Consider the following 22,745-nt stretch of genomic DNA (forward strand, 5'->3'; position numbering starts at 1 on the left):
AGTGGAGCATGTGTATCCTTCTTACCGTTTGGGACATCTTCTGGATATATGCCCAGGAGAGGTATTGGAGGATCCTCTGGTAGTACTATGTCCAATTTTCTGAGGAACCGCCAGACTGATTTCCAGAGTGGTCTGTTTGTTGAACATTAACAGTTGAAAATGTTATAATCATGGTCTACAAACATGGAAATATTATTGATAACTTTTCTCACTGTGCTTACAATTAGCATTTTTTTAATGTTTAACTTCAAAGAGTTTTTGTTATTTTAAAAATTTTAAAATATACTTACTGATAAAATAATCTGCCCTCTAGAAACACTGATAATCTTTTTTAAGTAAATTGATTGTTAGACAATGTACAAAGATATATAATGTGCTTTAAATACTCTCTCACTATGTTCAGGAGGTATTATATAAGGGCTTTTGAATATATTTCTTAATGAATCATTTTTAATATTTTATACATTTTTACTATGCTAAATTCCCAAATAATATTTTGTATGTTTTGAAACAATTTACTATTCAACATCGGATATAGGATCCTCAGTTATGAATAGTATTAAATATTCATTAATTATATTTGTAGGGTATGAAATGATATGAATATAAAAGTTGAGCAATATTTATATATTATTTGATTCTCAAAATGCTCAATATAATTAAGATGTTCAAAGTATAAGAAGCATCTAGATAATTAAAAATTTAAGAAAGAGAGAATGATCTCCATGTACTTGTTTTGGAGTCACTCCTGTCACTGTATGATACTTGTCATTACATATTTGTAGGAGAAGAATGAAGTTTATGGGGGTGAATTTGCTTCTCAATCAGTGGTAGAGTACATTCAGAAATGAAAGTTCAATTTTTTTTCAATTTTTTATTAGATATTTTCTTCATTTATATTTCAAATGCTATCCCAAAAGTCCCCTATACTCTCCTGCCAGCCCTGCTCCACTACCCACCCACTCCCACATCTTGGCCCTGGAGTTCCCTTGTATTGGGCCATAAAAAGTTTTCAAGACCAAGCGGCCTCCCTTCCCAATGATGCCCAACGAGGCCATTTCTGCTACATATGCAGCTAGAGACATGAGCTCTGGGGGTACTGGTTAGTTCATAATGTTGCTCCACCTATAGGGTTGCAGACCCCTTCAGCTCCTTGGATACTTTCTCTAGCTCCATTAGGGGCCATGTGTTCCATCAAATAGATGACTGTGAGCATCCACTTCTGCATTTGCCAGGCACTGGCATAGCCTCACAAGAGACATCTATATCAGGGTCATGTCAGCAAAATCTTGCTGGCATGTGCAATAGTGACTGTGTTTGGTGGCTGATTATGGGATGGATCCCCGGATAGAGTAGTCTCTGGACATTCCATTCTTTTGTCTTAGCATCAAACTTTGTAACTCCTTCCATGGGTATTTTGTTCCCTATTCTAATGAGGAATAAAGTATCCACACGTTGATCTTCCTTCTTCTTGATTTTCTTGTGTTTTGCAAATTGTATCTTGGGTATTCCAAGTTTTTGGGCTAATATCCACTTATCAGTGAGTGCATATCAAGTGAGTTCTTTTGTGATTGGTTACCTCACTCAGAATGATATCCTCCGGATACATCCATTTGCCCAAGAATTTCATAAATTCATTGTTTTTAATAGCTGAGTACTACTCCATTGTGTAAATGTACCACATTTTCTGTATCCATTCCTCTGTTGAGGGACATCTGGGTTCTTTCTAGCTTCTGACTATTATAAATAAGGCTGCTATGAACATAGTGGAGAAATGAAAATTCTTGTAATGTTTTTTATCTTCCTGAATCTCTCATGCCCTTGCTCTATCTCTAACAGGAATTTCATAGCCATCTGAGAAGTACAGAGAGAAATGTCGTCAGTACTTTCTTGCCAGAACAGATGTTATGACAGGACCTGCATTCATGATCTGTGTCTGACCAGCAATGTGAACTAGCTTCTTTCCATTGTTCAGACAGGTTTACCGATGATCTGGTATGACTTGCGTATATCATGACCAAATTAACTGTTGAAATTTATATGGGATTTACATGTTCTGTTATAGAATTCAGTACTTTTGTGGCCATATGCAGATACACATGTATATTGGAATGGCTATCAAATATATCTAAAAAATCACCCACTGTCAAGCTGAAAAAATTTGAGGATCATCCTTTTCTCTCACCTCTGTGAATTAGGTGTGAGACACAACCTTTTCAACAAGTCCCTTCAAGTTCTGATCATTTCCACTATGTCATAACCCCATGAGAGATGAAATGCTATTTCCAGGAGGTGTGAATGCTGCTGATGCTCTATATTCCCAGAGGTCCATGAGCACTGGAGCTGGTAATAACATAAGAGACTGTCCAGATACAATCATATTGTTCTCAGGACAGAGCTGAAGGAAGCAGCAGAGGAATACTTGCAGGGCATGCTCCCGAATAATGCTCTTTCTTTTTCCACTCTGGCCACATTTGTGAATGTCAGGTAGGTGACCTGAAACATCCAGTGTTCCAAAATCAAGTGCTAAGATTCTGCCATTAGCTTAGAAACCTCAGCAGTAAAACATTTCAATTGGAAGGAGAGCCTATGCTTTCTTCTCCTCTCCAATCATTTCCTTTCTCCTCTCCCCTCCTCTCCCTTCCTCTCCCCTCCCCTCCCCTCCTCTCCCTTCCTCTGCCCTCCCCTCCCCTCCTCTCCCCTCCCCTCCTCTCCCTTCCTCTGCCCTCCCCTCCCCTCCCCTCCCCTCCCCTCCCCCCCTCTCCTCTCCTCTCCTCTCCTCTGCTCTATTCTTTTTATTTTTCCTCTGCCCCCTTGTCTTTCCACTTTTGTTTTTCTTTTTTGCATGCTTTCTTTATAATCTTTGGTCTCTGCTTTCTGTCTGTTGTCCTTGGTCCAAGAAAACATCATCTTCTTTCTGCTTCAGACATTACTTTCTTGGAAAGTATACACCATGAGACTGTATTATGAATGTAGACTTTGTGACTACAATATCCACTCCCCATATTTTTTCTACGAAAATTCTAGAGTTTAGGAAAAGAAGAATAGAAGCATTACCAGAGAAGTATTCATAAAGGAGGGTCTGAGGGGAGGGGAGATAGCACTGCTTATAATAATCTGCCATGTGTCACAGAAGATGGCATCCTTTGATCAGAAAAAAATCTATAAATTGAGTTTTTCTCCTCACTGAGATATGAAAAGGTAGCTATCATGGACAAGTAACATGGTATCTTGGTTCTGAGGCATAGGCTGCAGTTGGAATGATATAAAGAGAAGTGCTGAAAGAAGCAATTTGGGTCAGTAAGTTTATCTAGTGTTAACATAGTTAACAATGGAAAAGGTGTGTAGACATTGTGATTGAGTCTTAGTTGGGTGTAATGATGAGGTCATTAAAAAAGAGAACTATATGTATGAAAGCAATATTGTTTCTTAGAGAAGTGACTATTAATTCCACAGCTTTCAGGAACTAATTAAAAGTTGATTATGAACACAATTGCAAAGAATTTACATTCATTAAATCCTAATGTTCAGGGAGAAGAGTGGTCATAGCTGAACGAGTAGACATTTGAGAAAGAGATAGCAAGGGATGGAGAAAGTGCAAGTATAGTCAGTGACTGCCTGAGTGGCTTTCACTATGGAGGAATAATTTTAAAGATAAGGTCTTGCCAGAAGTTTTAATAATTCCCAGGACTTTCAGCCTCCCAGTCTCAGTCTCTAAATGACCATGACAGCTATGAACTACCACATCTAGCTTCGATATCCATCTTTATGGCCGTTTATCTCCCATCTGGATGAAAGAATGGAAGCTATGGGCAACTGGTCTATAGGTCTAAGGAGTTTAGAGTGTAGAGGCTCAGTTCCATTGCATTGTAGATAGAAGAAAAGATTGTGGTCTGATGAGTAAGTAATTTGCATTAACGAGGCTGTAATAATTGAAGATTTTGGGACTAATAGAGTTTTATGTTGGTAATTGAAAAGACTAGTTCCAAAATATTGACAAATTGAGTTCACAGCCTTAAAGGTGAGAAAAAGCAATAGACACAGGCGAGAAGGGGGTGGGATGTTTATTACCAGGTAAGTCCAGTGCCACAGCTTAGACTTTTCAGAAATCTTTGGGCAATGAGAGGCATTGTTGAGTACTATTGGAATCAAACTTGTCTAAAATGAACGGCTACATAGATATAAAAAAGAAAATAATATTGGACTCAGGCCATGCATGAAAATGTGAACTTGTTTTTTTTATAGGACAGAGTGAGTATCTAAGAAGAAGTTCAAAAATGGGAGGTGAAGCCCACAACAGCTCTGGGTTGCCTCCCTTCATCTTGACAGGACTGCCAGGGATGGAGACCTCCCAGCACTGGTTGTTCCTGCTTCTTGGTGTCCTCTACACTGTCTCCATAGTGGGCAATGCTCTGATCCTGTTCATCATCAAGGAGGAAGAGAGTCTTCACCAGCCCATGTACTACTTCCTGTCTCTGTTGTCTGGCAATGACCTGGGTGTGTCTTTCTCCACACTGGCCACAGTTCTGGGAGTGTTTTGTTTCCACTTAAGAGAGATCAGTTTTAAGTCTTGTATGTCTCAAATGTTCTTTATACATTTTTTCTCTTTCATGGAGTCTGGGATTCTGCTGGCCATGAGCTTTGATCGCTATGTAGCCATCTGTAACCCACTGCGCTATTCCACAGTGCTCACTGATGCCCGCGTGATGTGGATGGCTGTATGTGTTTTCTTTCGAACTTTTTGCATGATTTTCCCATTACCTTTCCTTCTGAAGAGGTTGCCCTTCTGCAAGGCTAATGTGCTTTCCCATGCCTACTGTCTGTATCCAGACATGTTTCGCCTGTCTTGTGGGGATATTACCATTAATAGTATATTTGGCTTGTTCATAGGCTTTTCTACCGTTGGACTGGATTCTGCACTCATTTTCCTGTCTTATGTTCTCATACTTCGCTCAGTGCTTGCTATTGCCTCCCAGGAAGAAAGGCTGAAGACACTGAACACGTGTGTGTCACATCTGTGTGCTGTCCTCATTTTCTATGTGCCTATGGTAGCTGTGTCCATGTTTGCTCGTTATGGGAGGCATGCCCCAAAGTATGTGCATACCCTGTTATCACTTGTTTATCTGTTTGTGCCTCCAATGCTCAACCCTGTTATTTATTCCATCAAAACTAAGGAGATTCGTCGAAGGCTTCACAAAATCCTGCTGGGGACCAAGATTTGATCTGGATAATATGCTACAGTCTTGGTTCAGAGGATGTTTGTCCTGACTGCACGGAGTTGTCTTTTGAGGCCCTTCTTTGACCTGCGATTTTTTTTAACGACTTTTCCCCCCCAAATTAACATTTCTATTAGGTTTCTTGATATCAGATGTCATATGTTACCAGCAGCATGGCTAGGATTCACAGTAATAAGCTCTGGCAAGGCAAAACAGTTCATATCAAAATTTATTTAAAAAATCATGTTTCATTCCCTTCTTTTCAAAATGAAAATTATATTGTGTTCCCTTATTTTTTTTTATTAAAATCTTACATCATGTTTGATTTCTTAACATGGAATTATTATTAATGGGAATTATATTGTTTCTCCGAAAGGGTTTGGTCAAGAGATATTATCTCAAGTCTTTGTCTCTCACACTCAAACATACTCAGTAGAATTATGCATAACTATTTCATATAGTGTGATTTCCATCTGGCCTGTAAGAAGAGATAAATATTATTTTATGTGAGTTATACTAAAAAGCTCATTTTTACTAATGTTGAAATTTTAATATTTAACTAATATATTGTATTGTATTTAAATTGCATATAATTAGATGTTCAGCATGTTAATAAAAGAATTAAGATTATAGGAAAGTTTGTGTTACAAAGTATATGTAATATATAGGGTGATTCAGTTTAGGATATGACAAAATAATGTACTATTATAATGATTGTTTTAAAGAACTTAATCAATGGTATGGAAAAGAGGGACAATCACTCAATATTGAATTTGTAATAAACTTACAGACTAGATCCAACTCTAGAAAATGCACCCCAATATAAAATGAAACTTAAATATTTTATGTCTTCCCATGTGGAGATACAGTATTGTGTGTATATGTTTGTGTGTGTGTGTGTGCGCGCGTGTGTGGTGTGTGGTGAAGTGTATGTCTTTTATGTTGAGATACATGCCTGCCTTGCTACATGTCTCAGATTGATTCTCCTGCTTCAGCCGCCTTACTAGCTTGGTCTACATTCATCATATCTTTAAAATGCACCTTGTTTGTAGAAATTTCTCATAGTAATGAGTAACATTTTAAAATACATGTGTAATTAGCAGTAGCTTTAAAAGAGTAACTCCCTCAGAATCAGATACAAGTTTCCCTAATTAATTATTTCATCTACGTTCTTGTTGATCATTAATCTCTTTTAATTTCCCTGCGAATGATGATTGAATGACTTCCTCTCAGTCTTTGAATATCTCACTTCTCTACTCTAGTTTTCTTTTCTTTTTTAAAAATTTCTATTAGATATTTTCTTTATTTACATTTCAAACACTATCCCCTATACCCTCCCCCTACCCTGCTCCTCTACCCACCCAATCCCACTTCTTGGCCCTGGCATTCCCCTGTACAGGGACATATAAAGTTTGCAAGACCAAGGGGCATCTCTTACCAATGACTGCTGACTAGGCCACCTTTTGCTATATGCAGCTAGAGACATGAGCTTTGGGGTTACTGGTTAGTTCATATTTTTGTTCTACCTATAGGGTTGCTGACACCTTTAGCTCCTTGGGTACTTTCTCTTGCTCCTATATTGGGGACCCTGTGTTCCATCCAATAGCTGACTGTGAGCATCCACTTCTGTATTTGCCAGGTACTGGCATGGTCTCACAAGAGACAGCTATGGAAGAAATTCTTTGCTTCTAAGGGGACCCACACTAAATTTATTTTCATCAGAAACATCCTATTATACTAAAACCCATCAATATCATAGGGTGCATAATTTAAAAAAATTCATTAATTCTTTGAGAATTTAATATATGCATACAGTTCACTTTGATCATATTAATCTACCAATTTCTCCAATTTTGTCTCCCAGATCCATTCAACACTCCCAATGTTGCTCTCAACTCCATGCATTTTTTTAAACAGGTTTTCATTTATAATTCGAGGATTTTACACATGGAAACACGGTATTTGCACCATTCCTCCCATGTCTTTCCAATGAGTCTTTTTTGATTTCATGACTTCTTCTGTACCACACATACACACACACACACACACACACACACACACACACACACACACACACACACACACACACAAACACACAGCAAGCACACACATACACACACATTCTAATGAATCTAAATAATGTTACTCTTATGTGACTGTCTGCATAGGATTAGTGTCTCATCCCTGAAAACAGAAGAAAATAAATACACAAACAAATATTGGTTCTCTTTCCCTCAGCAACCATCTAGAGGTAAATTCTTGTGAAATATTCTTCTACCCATACTGGCACATTATAGTCATTTTCATTTCAGGCAGCTAATTTGTTGAGAATCCTTGGAAACATCTCTCCTGTACAGCTGGAGACAGTATTCTTCAGCCACTGTTCTTGTTCTGGCCCTCACAGTCTTTCCTCCCCTTTATGTCCATGATGTTTCCCTGAGTCTTAGGTGTAACAGTTGTATCATAAATGTCTCCGTTGGGCATGGGATCCCTTGATCACGTACTCTCTGCAGTTTGGCCAACTGTGTGTGTCTCTCTGCTAATAATCTCCATCCACCTCAAAATGAAGCTTCTTTGATGACAAATGAGAGCTGCATTTACCAATGGGTATAAGAGGGCAGTTGGAAACTCTGTCATGTTTGTTATGTAGTAGCAGTAGGGTTTTTCCCTGGAGGGCCCATGATCTTTCCAGCCATAGGTTCATAACAAGGTTGGCAGTACCAGGAAGTGACCAGGCAAAGACAGTTGGCTGCACCAAAGACTCAAGTGTCACTATTGTATTATTAGAGATATTTTTCAGGTCTTGTCATGGTTGCGGTTCTCAAGCATTAGAGGGGGGCACCACTGATGGTAACTTTTCTCCCTTGGCAGCTTGCATAGTGCCTTCAGAGTCCAGTACAAGAGTGAGGCTTCAGACAGAACATTTCCAGATCAACACCAGCTAGATGTCTCCAACTCCTGTGACTGAAGTATGAATGAATTTAGCAATAGAATCTTATTTTGATGTTCTGGAAGGTAACCAAGAACAATAGTAACAGTGTGTGTGTGTGTGTGTGTGTGTGTGTGTGTGTGTGTGTGTGTGAATTTCATCCTGAATTCATCAGTTGACAGTTATGAGTTATGCAGGCTAGTTCTATTTTCATTGTATTGTGGGTAAAGCAGCATAGATGCTGAACACAGGTCCTAGGGATTATGTGGTGTTTCCTGAGGACCATCAGGCAGTTTTGTGGATGTGAGTCACCAGTTTGTGTTTGGATCCCTGTGAACACAGTTTTGATGTTACTCACTTTTCTAAGTGATGTTGAATTGACACTTGTTTCCTCTTTGATTTTAAATAGGAAATAAATGGGGTACACCGGTCATTGTTTTTGTAGTTTCCCTATTTCCAATTGGTAGTGGAAAAAGAAACAAACAAACTAGTGTACTTCCAATTATGACATTAGAAAGACACTGTTTATACTGCTTTACTTTCTAGTTGACAATTATGGGTTTGAGTTCTGATGGTAATATTCCTTTGACACAATGTACTTTGTAATATAATTTAACGAAATAGGAATAACAAGATGCGAATTCTAGTGTGCCACTTCAATTCAGTAAATAAAACAACACACCTACTTATTTGTGCTTTTTATTGTTACATATTCATTGTGTGTGTATATATATTGTGTATTTATACAAACATACATACATATACATATATATACACATATATACAAATGTCATAAACATATTTGTATAAAAGAATGTCATAAGTGTATTTTGAAGATATTCCTTTCTCCCTTTTCTTCCCACTCTACTGGGTTAATCTCCTTCATTCTTTAAGACTTACTTTTAGTTTCATGTCTTATATACACATTTCATTTTATATATCTATATAAAACATTCACAAGAGAAAAGATGATAATTTTACTTATCAGTAAGTTTATTTCAAGAGTCTCACAAGCTCTTGCTATGTGTTGTTGGATCACATGTGCTCATATCTATAGGCATTTGTCCTTCATTTTACCTATATGAAATCTTTCTTCATTATTTATTTAAATTTATTTACATTTCAAGAGTTATCCCCTTTCCTGGTTTCCTTTCCTCCTGGAAACCCTCTGTCCTCCCCACCCTTGCCCTACTTCTATGAGTGTATTCCTCCACCCACCTACCCACTCCTGCCTCTCCACCCTCGATTCCCCTACACTGGGGCATCTATGGAGCCTTCATAGGACCAAGGACCTCTCCTCCCATCGATGCCTGACAAGGCCATCCTCTGCTACATATGCAGTTGGGACCATATGTATTCATTGGTTGGTAGTTTGTTCCTGGAAGCTCTGGGAGGGGGGGCAGTTTGTTGGTTGATAGTATTGTCCTTTTTATGGGGTTACAAACTCCTTCAGCTCCTTCACTTCTTTCTCTAACTCACTGAGGAGGGGTAATTGGATTACCCCTCACTCAGTGCAATGGTTGGCTGCAAGCATCTGACTTTGTATTTGTAATGCTCTGTCAGGGCCCCTCAGGAGACAGCCATATCAGGCTCCTTTCAGCAAGCATTTCTTAGCACATATATGGATTCTAAAAACCAAAAGAAATAAATAAACTTGATGGCTGGATTTTAAAGATGTAATTTTCTAGGGCTGGAGGAGTGGCTCAGCCTTTAAGAGCACTTACTGCTCATGCAGAGGTCCTGAGTTCAATTCCCAGCAACCACATAGTGACTCACAGACATCTGTAATGGAATCTGACACCTTCATCTGGTGTGCCTGAAGACAGCAACTGTGGAATCAAATATATAAGAGAAATCTTAAAAATATGTAATTTTTAATGAATATTGCCCCTACCCATATGCATGCACATCACTTGTGTAACTGGTACTCATGGAGACAAGAAGACACCATTTGATCTCACATAACTTGAGTTAGAGATGCATGTGGGTGCTGATACCTGATAACCTGGGTCATTTGCAAGAGCAATCAGTACTTGTACCTGCCGAGACATCTCTCCAACCTAATGAAGCTGGCTTTGAATATAGGTCTGGCCACATGACCACAAACTGCCAAGCAGATTCCTGTCTTGAAAGACTTTTAACAGTTAATAAGGTGACTTTCCACACAAACCAAGAGGGTTACCCTGTTTGCTGACACCATATAACTAAGATTTTACTGGTTGTATTAATGCTTTCTTGAAATCTTTTTGAGTCATGGGAGGGTTGGTGGAACAAGCTCTTCTGGGAATCAGTGGGAATCCACAGGTCTGAGAATCTGTCCAGCTCTGATGCTGGTTTACAGAATAAGCTGTTTCTGAGGCTCAGCTCTAGGAAATGAAGATCTGAACTTACGGATCACTCTAGGACAACCGCAGCTTTGACTCTCAACTTCACGGATATCTTTAAATGAGAGAAATGACAGAACACAGGAGAGCACATTTACTCAAGAGTTTTCACACTTCTGCACGAGCCATCTCCTTGGAGGTTCTTATGAGGCTCAGGGGACTCTTAATGGGCAGCATCATAAATCCAGAGTAGGAATGGATACAGACTTGCACAGTATGAAGAGCACATCTGCATTCTGAGGATGTACAGTGCTTGGTGTTTCTCTGGGCAAGTCCCTTGCCTACTCTTTTCTCACAGCTACCAAATCTACCTTGAGCAGGTAAACAGGGACCTTAGCTCTTTTCTCACAGGGATCTATAGGAATCTTTTTCCTAACTCTTGTATTCTGAGATGACTAGGGTTCAAAGATTTTAGGAAAATCTATCAATTCAGCATCTAGTGCTATGTAGTTGCAATTCCACTGTGTTGACCTGGTTCTCCATTTTCAGGTCCTGGTATAAAGCCTCAGATAGACAGCTGTTTTCTCTGTTTGTTTGTTTGGAATTAGGAAAGCAGTTTGGAGACCAAGAAAGGTATTCTTATGCTCTAGGAAGCTGCTTTCATTGCTACTTTCCTATTTGTTTTTCCTTCAGCATGTAACTGCACTGGAAACCTTCACATTAAGAACTTTATTCTTTATTTCCATATTCTTTAAATGTGAAAATTGTTTATTAAAAAGTTAAATTCACAGTTGGTGCTTGTGAATGTATGTGAGTTCAGATTAATTCACTCATCTCAAGGTTTTTACACTTAAATTCAGGTGTTAGTATATTGTTATTATAGTAGTTTACAGATTTAATACCATCGTGTAAAAGTTTAAAACTAGAACTAGTAATATCAGAGTCCTAGTTCAAGGATTTGTATACCACTTTACCTGTCTAGGCATTAAGGAGAAAATAAGATGGAAATGGGGTACAGATTAGCTGGCAAAGGCAGCTGCCACCAAACTTGATAGCCTGACCTTGGTTCCTGGAACCCACATGGTGGGTGGAGAGAAATAACTTCTACAAACTGTCGTATAATTTTCACACGTGCCATGGTACACATTATTCCACTAAATAAATAAGTGCAAATATGATATAATTTAAAAATAAAAGGAAATGCAGACAATGATTGGAGCACATAGTTTAATAAGGGAGAAAGATACTAATCAATGAACCACATGCTTGTCATTGTATTTACCTGTGATAAAAACAGTAAGGCAAGATCCAAACTGTGGAATTATGTTAGAGGTGTGTCAGTAGATGAATAGATAAAGTAAATGCAGTAAATGAATGTATTTATGTATGTATGTGTGTGTTTCTATATGCACGTATATGTGTGTGTAAGCATGAATTTTATTTTTCTATAAGGAACAATGAATAATACCATCTGCAAGAAAATATATGTATGAAAGATAGTCATATTAAAAGAAATAGCCATACTGATAATTCTTTACTTCTGAGAATACATTACTTCTTATTAATGGATTCCTATGTCCTTCTTATAGACTTTCAGATGCAATGGCTATGCATGTGAACAGCATTTTAAAGCCCCTCAAATTAATGTAGGATATAGCTCATTTTGAGAATATTTGAAAGAAGGACACATATGAACATACAAGAAACAAAATCAAAGGCAGCTAGGAGTGGCAGAGACTGAGGTTCTTGAACTCTGGTGAGTAAGCGAGGGGCTCAAACAACAAAGAGGAGGGAGATATTGGGATGATATTTGAGTTCAGGAAAAAGAAGAGAGACAGCTTGGATTCTAGTCATGTTTTGTCATAATGTGCTTAGGAGAGACTAAATCAGCTTTAACATATTAACAACTGACTTCCTGGGCCATGGTGGTGCATGCCTTTAATCCCAGCACTTGGGAGGCAGAGGCAGGCTGATTTCTGAGTTCGAGTCCAGCCTGGTCTACAGAGTGAGTTCCAGAACAGTCAGGGCTACACAGAGAAACCCTGTCTCAAAAAAAAAAACTTAGTTCATTGAACACTTACTTTATGATTATGTCTAAAAATCAGAGGGAAGAAAGGCCAGATTATACAGATGTAAACTTGTGTAAATAAGATGGTACAAGAATAAAGGGCAATATTTTTTTTTAAAGGGCCAAGGTTTGTCTCTGGGGAACAGGAGAGGTAAAGGGTTTATTCAGTTCTTTCTGGATTGTTCCATGGCATTTGGTGTAAGAATTTAAGCATCATCTTCCTCCTATCTTGAGACTCTTGCTGGACCCACTCTTCACTTTTCCATGGCCCTTTCTCACTCCACTCTGGTGTATCTCCCTCACAGCTCCTCAACAACCCTGATGAGAAGCTTGTACAGTAACACCTCAAGCACCTTAAGCTTCATGCTGACGGGCTTCCCAGAGATGCTGAGTCTGGAGCACTGGCTGGCTGCCCTCCTGCTTCTGCTGTATATTATCTCCATAGTAGGCAATGCCCTGATTCTCTTCATCATAAAGGAGGAACAGAGTTTGCACCAGCCTATGTATTACTTCTTGTCCCTTCTGTCTGTCAACGACCTGGGAGTGTCCTTTTCTACATTGCCAACAGTGCTTGCTTCTATGTGTTTTCATATCCCAGAGACTGCCTTCGATGCTTGCCTGGCCCAGATGTTCTTCATACACTTTTTCTCCTGGACAGAGTCTGGGATTCTACTGGCTATGAGTTTTGACCGGTACGTGGCCATCTGTAACCCTTTGCATTATTCCTCAGTGCTTACTGATGCCCGTGTGGCCCATATGGGTATGTCCATCATCATCCGCAGTTTCTGCATGGTCTTCCCACTTCCTTTCCTACTGAAGAGGCTACCCTTCTGTAAGGCCAATATTCTGACCCATTCCTACTGCTTACACCCAGACCTGATACGCTTGCCCTGTAGAGATACCACCATCAACAGCATGTATGGGCTGTTCATTGTCATCTCTGCTTTTGGTGTAGACTCAGTGCTCATCCTCCTCTCCTATGTGCTCATTCTGCGCTCTGTGCTGGCCATTGCCTCCAGGGAAGAAAGGCTTAAGACACTCAACACATGTGTGTCACATATCTCTGCTGTGCTCATCTTCTATGTACCCATGATTAGTGTGTCAATGGTCCATAGATTTGTAAAACATGCCCCAGAGTATGTGCACAAGTTCACATCCCTGGTCTATCTCTTTGTGCCTCCAATGCTCAATCCTATTATCTATTCCATCAAGACAAAGGAGATTCGTAGGAGACTGCACAAGATGTTACTGGGTACCAAGTTCTGATCAAAGATATGTTTTCTGAAACACTACATAGCTTAGAAACTTTCGTTATTACTGATGTTTAAGTGTATCAAAATAGTTTGTGGAGCATACACACACACACACACACACATATATATGTGGTCATATCACACACATATATATATATGTGTATATATATATATATATATGTGTATATATATGACCATATGTGACCATATATGTGTGACCATATCACATACACACACACACATATATATGTTGTACTATAATCATATATATACAGTACAGTCACATATATACGATATGGTTATATATATATTATATATACACATTATATATACATTATACATTATGTATGTATATATATATATATATATATATTAATAATACGGTCATACATTTGGGAGTATGTGTTGTGTGTTGCATGTAAGATACAGCCTAGACACAATCTGCAACTCAAGACATCATGTAATTAGTTAGGTCATAGTTTGTTGCAAATTAATGTTCTCCAACTCAACAACAACAAAAGATCCTTTAATTAGGTCTTTTTTGTTCCCAATATGCCAGGTAACATCTATGTTTTCAAGTAATATAAACATAAGTTCGTGTGTGTATGTGTACACACATATATCATCTAATACAAGAATAATGATTTGGGATATCTTTAAACTTCAAATTTTCAAGTTATACAGTAGTTATTTGTCTATGGTAATATGTACTGCCATCACTCAGGCACAGCTAAGGGAAAGAGTAAATGTCTCCTAAGAAGATAATAAGCATATTGAATGGGTGATGAAGTGATATTTGTGACTAATAGAGGGGGTAGCTCCCTTTACCAGTTGCTGCAGTGTGACCTACAGTGTTCAGGAATATGGGTTCATGTTCGTACATTGGGTAGCACTGCCTAAAGAGCACCCTGCAAGCTACAGCAGAGACAGAGACCAAGAGATGAGACATGACAGGGAAGTTGTAGAGTCACAGCCATGAAGAGACGGAAACCTTCTGACACCCATAAGCATGAACACAATACACATGACACAGGGGGGCAGACATTGGTAGAACTAAGCACAATGAGCTGGAGACTTTTACAGAGCAATGACCAGGACATGGTCTAAGTCAAATTGTAAGGAGGATAATGGAGAAAACACATACTTTGGGCAGAAATCGTATATATATATATATATATATATATATATATATTTATTTATTTATTTATATATGGTTATTTATTTTCTTTATTTACATTTAAAATGTTATTCCCTTCCCTAGATTCCTCTCCAAAAATCTCCTATCCCCTCCCCCCTCCCTGATCCCCAACCCACCCACTCCTGCCTCCTGGCACTGGCCTTTTAAAAGTTGTATCTCTTTACATTTTTTCATAAGATGGTAAAATAAGTTTTAGAAGCTAAAGCTATATGGACCAAGTAACAGGACAGTGATCTAAACATAAGAGAGCATGTACTTGTATTGGCCCTAAATGCTCACCCTGACTGCAAACACAGCAACAGAAAAGTGAAATTCAAACATACAGATGACACAAGGTAGGCTATAGAGATAGCATAGAAACACTTGTTGCTAAATGTAGATGAATTTGTTAAAGATTGGTAAAACTAGGAACAAAGCCCACACATTACAAAGTTTCAGAGGCAGGAGATTGCTAAATTCTGGTACCATAGCCCCATACTCCCTGGCAATCTCAAAAAGTTGTAGCAAGTGAAGAAAAACAAGTAAGTAATAGAAAGAGGGTATCCTATTAGATGTAGAAGGTTCTCAAGGTGTAGCAGAAAGAGTATAGCGAATCAGGTAGGAGAGAGTGCTATAGTTTTGCAATCAGTGGAAGCAATAACTATAGATGTAGGCTGGAGCAAAGATGGGATTGGACATCCCCCAGAACACAGAATACATTGATCTCTGACTTAGAAACGCATGCTACATTGAGCTGTTTGCAAAGCTACAGAACACCCTGAAGAACTTCTCTCCCAAGAATCTTCTGTGTCATCATGGAAAAAAAACTGTATTAGTAGTATCTGGAAAGAAAGAGGGAAATAAGGCAACTCAATACTCAGTTGTGTGCAAATATGCAAAATGCCAAGGATAACAAGGAACCCTTGGCTTTCAACTCATACTACAGGAATCTGTTCTCTCTCTCTCTCTCTCAAATTAGAAAAACACCTGAGTTCAGTATTTTTAGGCTTTTAAAAAGTTGAAATCCTGCTGTGGGGTGTATGGTACCCATAGAGAGATCTCCCTTTCTCTAAAGAGAAGGGAAGAGTTGGGTTGGGGGAGGGTGTGTGAGGATAGGACTTGGAGGAGAGGAGGGAGGAGGCCTGTGATCAGGATGGAAAATAAATGAATAAATAAATAAATAAATAAATAAATAAATAAATAAATAAATAAATGGAAGATAAAATTTGAAACCTTGGGCTTGTAAGATGGTTCAGGTAGAGGAGCTTGCACACACTCCTGATGACCTGGGTAAGAGCCCCATATCCAACAGAGTTTTGTAGGACAAAATCAGCTTCTGAGAGCTCCCTATGACCTTCCCTTGCTTGTCATGGCACAGACATGCCTGCACCCACATACACATACACACAAAGGAAATGAACACATTGAAAATGTTGAAGCTCAGTTGTAGCCATATAATTTAGTTACATAATAGAGAAGAATGGTGATTTAGTCCTTGAATCATATTGATATGGGGGAAGTGCTGTACCCATATTGAGCATGGGAACTATTTGATATTTAGACTAATAAATGTGTATTTTGCTTTGGTAGTGCTTAGTGAATATGGACCAAATCCATAAATAATGGATGTGTAATTTTTCTTTCTGAGACAATGTATTTGTTCTTACTAGCAAAGTAAATATTTTATATAGGGTATTAACTTCTAAATCAAGTAAGAACCCATTAATAATATTTTATTGACTGAGAAGATTATTTTGAAAAAATATGTCTGATCATAAATAAAATAACATTGTACAATTGGTATCTGTTTTATTTCTAACAACTTTTCTTTATAGTCATAAACAGTTATTTATATTATTTGTAAAATTGTTCTTATTGAGATTTGGATTTTAAATGCCTGGTAGGAAATGGATGCCAACTTCATAAAGAACTGGAGATGTAGTTCAGTATCAGAGTGCTAGCCTAGGATGCATCTGGTCATGGGTTCAAATCCCCACACCCAGGAATTTTGTTTTCCCAGTTTGAATTTACCTCTAATATAAGTTCTTGTGGTATTCAGCCTTTGTTATGCCTTCAAACAATCTATATGGAGTTTTACTTCACCAGTGACACTATTCCATTGCACTACACTTAATCACAGTGAAAGACAAACATCACATGTTCTACCCTTAAGTGGAACTGAAGAATGTGACCTGCATAGAGACTTCTAATTGCTATAGGTCATATTATAAATGAGAGGGTAGATAAAAGACATGGATAGAAGTCTTGAGATTGTACTTCACATTGAAGAGTTTTGGAGGTCTAAAGGAATTTCAATGCATGAGCAAATCTTAAGTGTGTGTAATTATATATGCACAGATGAAGTCAATAAATTAAACATTCATTTAGTGGATAATTATTTCCTCTATTTTATCACATATACCTGATGAACTAATACTCTGTTTATAGTGGAAGGAACATATATTTTATTTACTAAATATGGAGAAGTTGCATAAGTAGCAACAGATAGCCTGAGATTCACAGAGGTCTCTGAGTTCATGGTTCATCATAATTTAGAAACATATCCTGTTGATAATGGAGCAGTGAAGCCCCCAATTCTTCTGTTCTTCCCTCATATATTACATCCCACCCAACAGTCTCTCCCCCTCATTTTTCCAGATCCACCTCCCCTCAGAAAAGAGCAGGTCTCTCAGGGATATCAACTAAACATTGCATAATAAGCTACAATAAGACAAGGCACATACTATCATATTAAGGTTGGAGAAGGCAAACCAATAAGACAAAAAGTGACTCAAAACAAAAGTGTGAGGGACAGAACTTGTTCCCACTTGTTCCCACTTGATTCCTACAAGCACACCAAGCTACTCAGCTATGCAGAGGACTTAGGTCAGACCCCTAAGGCTCCCTGATCTCAGTGAGTCCCTATGAATCTCAGTCAGTTGACTCTGTGGGTCATGCTCTCATGGTGTGTCCCTGATCACTCTGGTTCCTCTGATTCTTCCTCCCTTTCCCCGAGCTCTACATAATGTTTGACTGTAGTACTCCCAATCTGCTCCCATCAGTTGCTAGATGAAGTCTTTCTGGTCTCTTTGATGATGATTCTGCTAGGTTCTACTCCCAGAACACTCTGCTGGTGGAACAAGCTTTAGCTGTTTTTGTGGCTGGCTTGATGTCCCAATCCCTCCATTTGAGACCTTGCCTAGTTACAGAAGATGGTCAGTGCAGGCCTGTGTCTTCCGTTACTAGGAGTCATTGCTAGGGCTACACTCATAGATTTTATGGAGTTTCTATTGCACTGGTTTCTACCTTGCTCCAAAATACCCTCCTCCCGATTCCAGTCATTTCTCAGAGTATTTTCTCCTTCCCTCAACTCCACTTGATCCCTCTGTTCCCAACCTACCCACTCCCAGTTTCCTCACATCTATTCTATTTACCCTTCTTAAGGAGATCCTTTCATCCTCCTCTTAAGCTTTCCTTATTACTTAGCTTCTCTGGACCTGTGGATTGTAGCATGATTGTCTTTTACTTTACAGATAACATCCTGTTATAAGTGAGTACATGCCATGTTTGTCTTTCGGGTCTAGGTTACCTCACTAATTATTTCTAGTTATATCCATTTGCCTTCATATTTCATGATGGCATTGCTTTTAACATCTGAGTAACACTCCATTTTGTACACCTATCACATTTTCTTTAGCCAAGTGAATCCTCGCTTGATGAGAAATGCCCATGGGTTGCATAACCTAAGTGGGAAGATGAACACATTGTGTCCTGCTTTGTGTATTTTATGAAGCCATGGTAGGTGAGACCATCTCCAGGCCAGCAGAACTGCTTCTGCGGTTGAGAAGTTGTGGTCTGAGATGATCTGATCAGATTTCAAATCACTTCATTGATTTTGCCTTGTGGTACATAGGAAATTAAGCCATTGGCCAGGCACTTCCAGGGTCATGGGTGCTCTCTTCTTCTGAGGACTATTTCAGAAGAATCTCTCCTTTTTTGAGCTCCTATGGAAGTCCCTACAATGTGACTGGCAGGTTTCTTATGTTCTCTATTAGATTTTACTTGTCATAGGTATCTTATGAGTCTTTTTAACATATTGTTCTTATTGAACATTTGGAAGTTCCACATAATACATCCTGATCACATTCACTTCTCCGTCCTTCCAGGTCCATTACTAACCCTTATGGCCTCCCAGAAAACAGAAGATGAAAAAAAAATCAATTCCAACTTGTGTTGCCCTTATACTCACTGGAGCATGGTCAAACTCACAGTGTCAACCCCTTAAAGATAATGGAGTCCTTAAGCACAAGGCAAGAGATGAAGTCTTCTGTACTATTGGAATTGTTACTCTGAGCTTCTCAGATCAATCTTTGCCATGGAGGACAAGCCATGTGTCCAGAACAAGGCAGGGTAGATGTATGACCTTCCATACTCACACATACTTTCTGTAAACTAAGAACTATTCACAGTGTTTCTTAGCTTGGATGCTGTCTAATACTTCATTTTTTCAAATTATAACTAGGTCTAGGGGCACTTAACAAAAAAGAAATAAAGGAATTGCCTTTTAAATATTTTTCCTGGGACTAAATTAGGTATTTTTGTTATTCCAATATGAAAAACTAGTGAGTTCATAGGAAACATTGTAACAGAACAACAACAATAAAACCCAGTGGTGGTTGGCTTTGGTCTGGTTAGGGTTATAGTTGCAGGGGTCGCCTACCTATGGCTGTAACAATTACTATATGAATAGCCACAACAGCCAAAACAAGCAAAACAAAGCTCCAGCCTTTTCTCTGTGTTTTTGAAAAGCATTAGAACTTGTGTTTTATAAAGGAGAAAGAACGGGAGAAAGTGGACAGAGCCAGAGGACATTTGAGGTGCCTCTTAGTCACCTGCTCCTTGTTTTTTTCTCTCCTTTTTAAAAGTATTTTACTCATAACTATAGAAAGGTAACACATTCACATAAGTATATGAATATATATGTATATATGCATACATATGTAGTGTATATATTTGTAACATTAAATTAAAATTTCCATTAATTAATTGATTAATTAATTCACGTTACATCCTAATTGCATCCTCCCTCTCCTCTCAGTTCCGCCCTCAAATAATCCCTCCCCCACCCCCTACTCTCTTTCACCTCTGAGAATGGGTAGGTTCCTCTGGGTACCAAGTCACCCTGCCACTTCAAGTGACTGCAGGCCCTTCCCTGTCTTCGGTTTGCCATCAGTACTAAGAGTCTTTCTTAGTACTTCCTTTAACCCTTTTCTTTTCATCAATATCTTTATTTAAAAAATAAAATCTTACGCCACTAAAATTATTATTTGTATCCTAAAGCAAGATAAGAGTTTTTTATATGACTCACAAAAGCTATTTTTAAATGTACAGTTACATTTGACTGTAGTCTAAACATCCCTATTTATTTTCTCTTTGAATAATTTTGATATATTATTTGACCATACTCTATAAAACTAACTTAGTAGGCCAGTAAATATATTTCCTATTGACCTCATGGGTGTATTTTGAGATCTGACTCTCACAAATACTAACACTATCAACATTCACAAAAAGTTCCTTCCCACTGCTCCACCCGGGGATCCATACCTTAATCAGCCACCAAACACAGTCACTATTGCGTATGCCAGCAAGATTTTGTGGAAAGGACCCTGATATAGCTGTCTCTTGTGAGGCTATGCCAGTGCCTTGCAAATACAGAAGTGGATGTTCACAGTCATCTATTCGATGAAACACAGGGCCCCTAATGGAGGAGCTAGAGAAGGTACCCATGGAGCTAAAGGGGTCTGCAACCCTATAGGTGGAACAACAATATGGACTAACCAGTATCCCCAGAGCTTGTGTCTCTAGCTGCATATGTACCAGAAGATGTTCTAGTCGGCCATCATTGGGAAGAGAGACCCCTAGGTCTTGCAAACTTTATATGCCCCAGTTCAGGGTAACATCAGGACCAAGAAGTGGGAGTGGGTGGGTAGGGGAGCAGGGCCTGGGGAGGGTATAGGGGATAGCATTTGAAATGTAAATGAAGCCGCATGTGGTAGCTCATGCCTTTAATCCAGCACTTGGGAGGCAGAGGCAGGCAGATTTCTGAGTTTGAGGCCAGCCTGGTCTACAGAGTGAGTTCCAGGACAGCCAGGGCTACACAGAGAAACCTTGTCTCGGAAAAACCAAAAAAAAAAACCCAACCCAAACCAAACCAAACCAAAAAACCCCAAAAACCGAAATGTAAATGAAGAAAATATCTAATAAAATATTGAAAAAACAAAAAAGAAGCAATCTTGGACAGTAAAAAAAAAAAAAAAAAAAAAAAAGTTCCTTCCCCTTTTACCCAACATTCGTCTTTGACATTTAACCAATAGAGTTTTACATAAAAAGGAAAATGTTAAGTCGGGCAATGGTGGCACATGCCTTTAATCCCAGCACTTGGGAGGCAGAGGCAGATGAATTTCTTAATTCGAGGTCAGCCTGGACTGCAGAGTGAGTTCCAGGACAGCCAGGGCTATACAGAAAAACCTTGTCTCGAAAAACCAAAACCAAACCAACCAACCAAACAAACAATCAAAGGAAAATGTTGTATCAATGGTGGCCTCTGCTGCTTTGAGTCTCTAGCTCAATTTTCTGACAAGATACATTCCATAGTCATCCCCACTTAAATTTTTCAGCTAGAAGTAAGCAAAAACTTAGTCTGAGCTCATCAAAATTTGGTTAAGGAATTTCCCAGTGTATGTTAGCACTCTGTCATCAAAGAAATGACACATAAGGAAAAATCATTGTAAAATAAGTTCAGAAAGAATTATTTTTAATTGTCTAATTGTAAATCATGAATGTATTATGTGGCATATTGCAGGATTTTTTTTAAGCTAACTAACAATCATAGAACATAATTTCTGACATCTTTTAGCATGGAATTGGTATCTGGAGGAGAAAGACAAGAGAAACCAGACCTCTGGCTCATCGCCCATCTTATAGAAAGGTCTGTGATTTAGATGTCTATGACATTTAGACATCGGAGTCCTGCCCTTCTTGGAAAAAGATAAATGCTGTAGACAGAAAAGATGTAGAAAGTTCTCAGTGTCAGCAGCTGCCAGTTTTCTGAGGTCATCTTTGTTTATTCAAGTGAGTTCTGAAAGTATATCAGAGTTAATTCTTGAAGTTAAAGCAATCTGTGATCACTTAGAGCAGTAGAGTAGAAGAAAACCAGACAACAGTGGTGACTTTATGCAGTGCAGATTAGACAATAAAATGGTCTTCATACAGATAATGAAACGATACTCATACACATTCTCCATTAGAATGGAAAACAGACATGAATTTAATCTCAAATGTCTATACAATGTTGTGCAATTCATTCTGTCTCTCATGTGATTAATATGAACACTAAGTCAGTCAATGCATATAAAGATTTTAGAATATAACATGGCACATTTGATGACCCAGTAAAACTAATTGTCACAAGACAAATTACTTAAAAAAATTTCTACCTTGTTAACTGTAAAACATTTCATAACTACTCATTTGTCTCTAACATTTACCTTTCTGCAGATGATGCAGAGGTTACCTGAATGCCTTATTGATTTATATCCCCTTATTTTTTAAGTTTTGTGCTTTCAGTTTTCTGGTCTCATAGCTTGCCCTCTAATTACATATCCATTGTATACTTATGATATGGATAATGCTAATGCTGAAAACTAATCATAATGATATCTTAATGAGAACCTATAGGCAGCATAATCATCAGAACCTATAAAAAGATGTGTAAG

At 38.4% G+C, this 22,745-nt stretch overlaps 2 protein-coding genes across 2 annotated transcripts; both read left to right on the forward strand.

The window, feature by feature from the left end:
• The first annotated feature begins 4,277 nt into the window (after positions 1-4,277).
• Positions 4,278-5,222, forward strand: LOC110298871 (olfactory receptor 51I2-like). The gene has a single exon (XM_021168393.1). It carries the CDS (start codon positions 4,278-4,280, stop codon positions 5,220-5,222), a length of 945 nt encoding a protein of 314 aa, XP_021024052.1.
• A 7,636-nt stretch (positions 5,223-12,858) lies between these two features.
• LOC110298867 (olfactory receptor 51I2-like) lies at positions 12,859-13,803 on the forward strand. The gene has a single exon (XM_021168390.1). The coding sequence runs from the start codon at positions 12,859-12,861 to the stop codon at positions 13,801-13,803; it is 945 nt and encodes a 314-aa protein (XP_021024049.1).
• Positions 13,804-22,745: the final 8,942 nt, after the last annotated feature.

This window comes from Mus caroli, unplaced genomic scaffold (assembly GCF_978045245.1).
Source record: "Mus caroli unplaced genomic scaffold, Mus_caroli_1 scaffold_8, whole genome shotgun sequence".
In the NCBI taxonomy this organism is placed as follows: Eukaryota; Metazoa; Chordata; class Mammalia; order Rodentia; family Muridae; genus Mus; species Mus caroli.

Bases quoted from the DNA above. Each gene is read 5' to 3' on its own strand.
- LOC110298867 (XM_021168390.1), top strand. From the start codon at position 12,859: ATGAGAAGCTTGTACAGTAACACCTCAAGCACCTTAAGCTTCATGCTG.
- LOC110298871 (XM_021168393.1), top strand. From the start codon at position 4,278: ATGGGAGGTGAAGCCCACAACAGCTCTGGGTTGCCTCCCTTCATCTTG.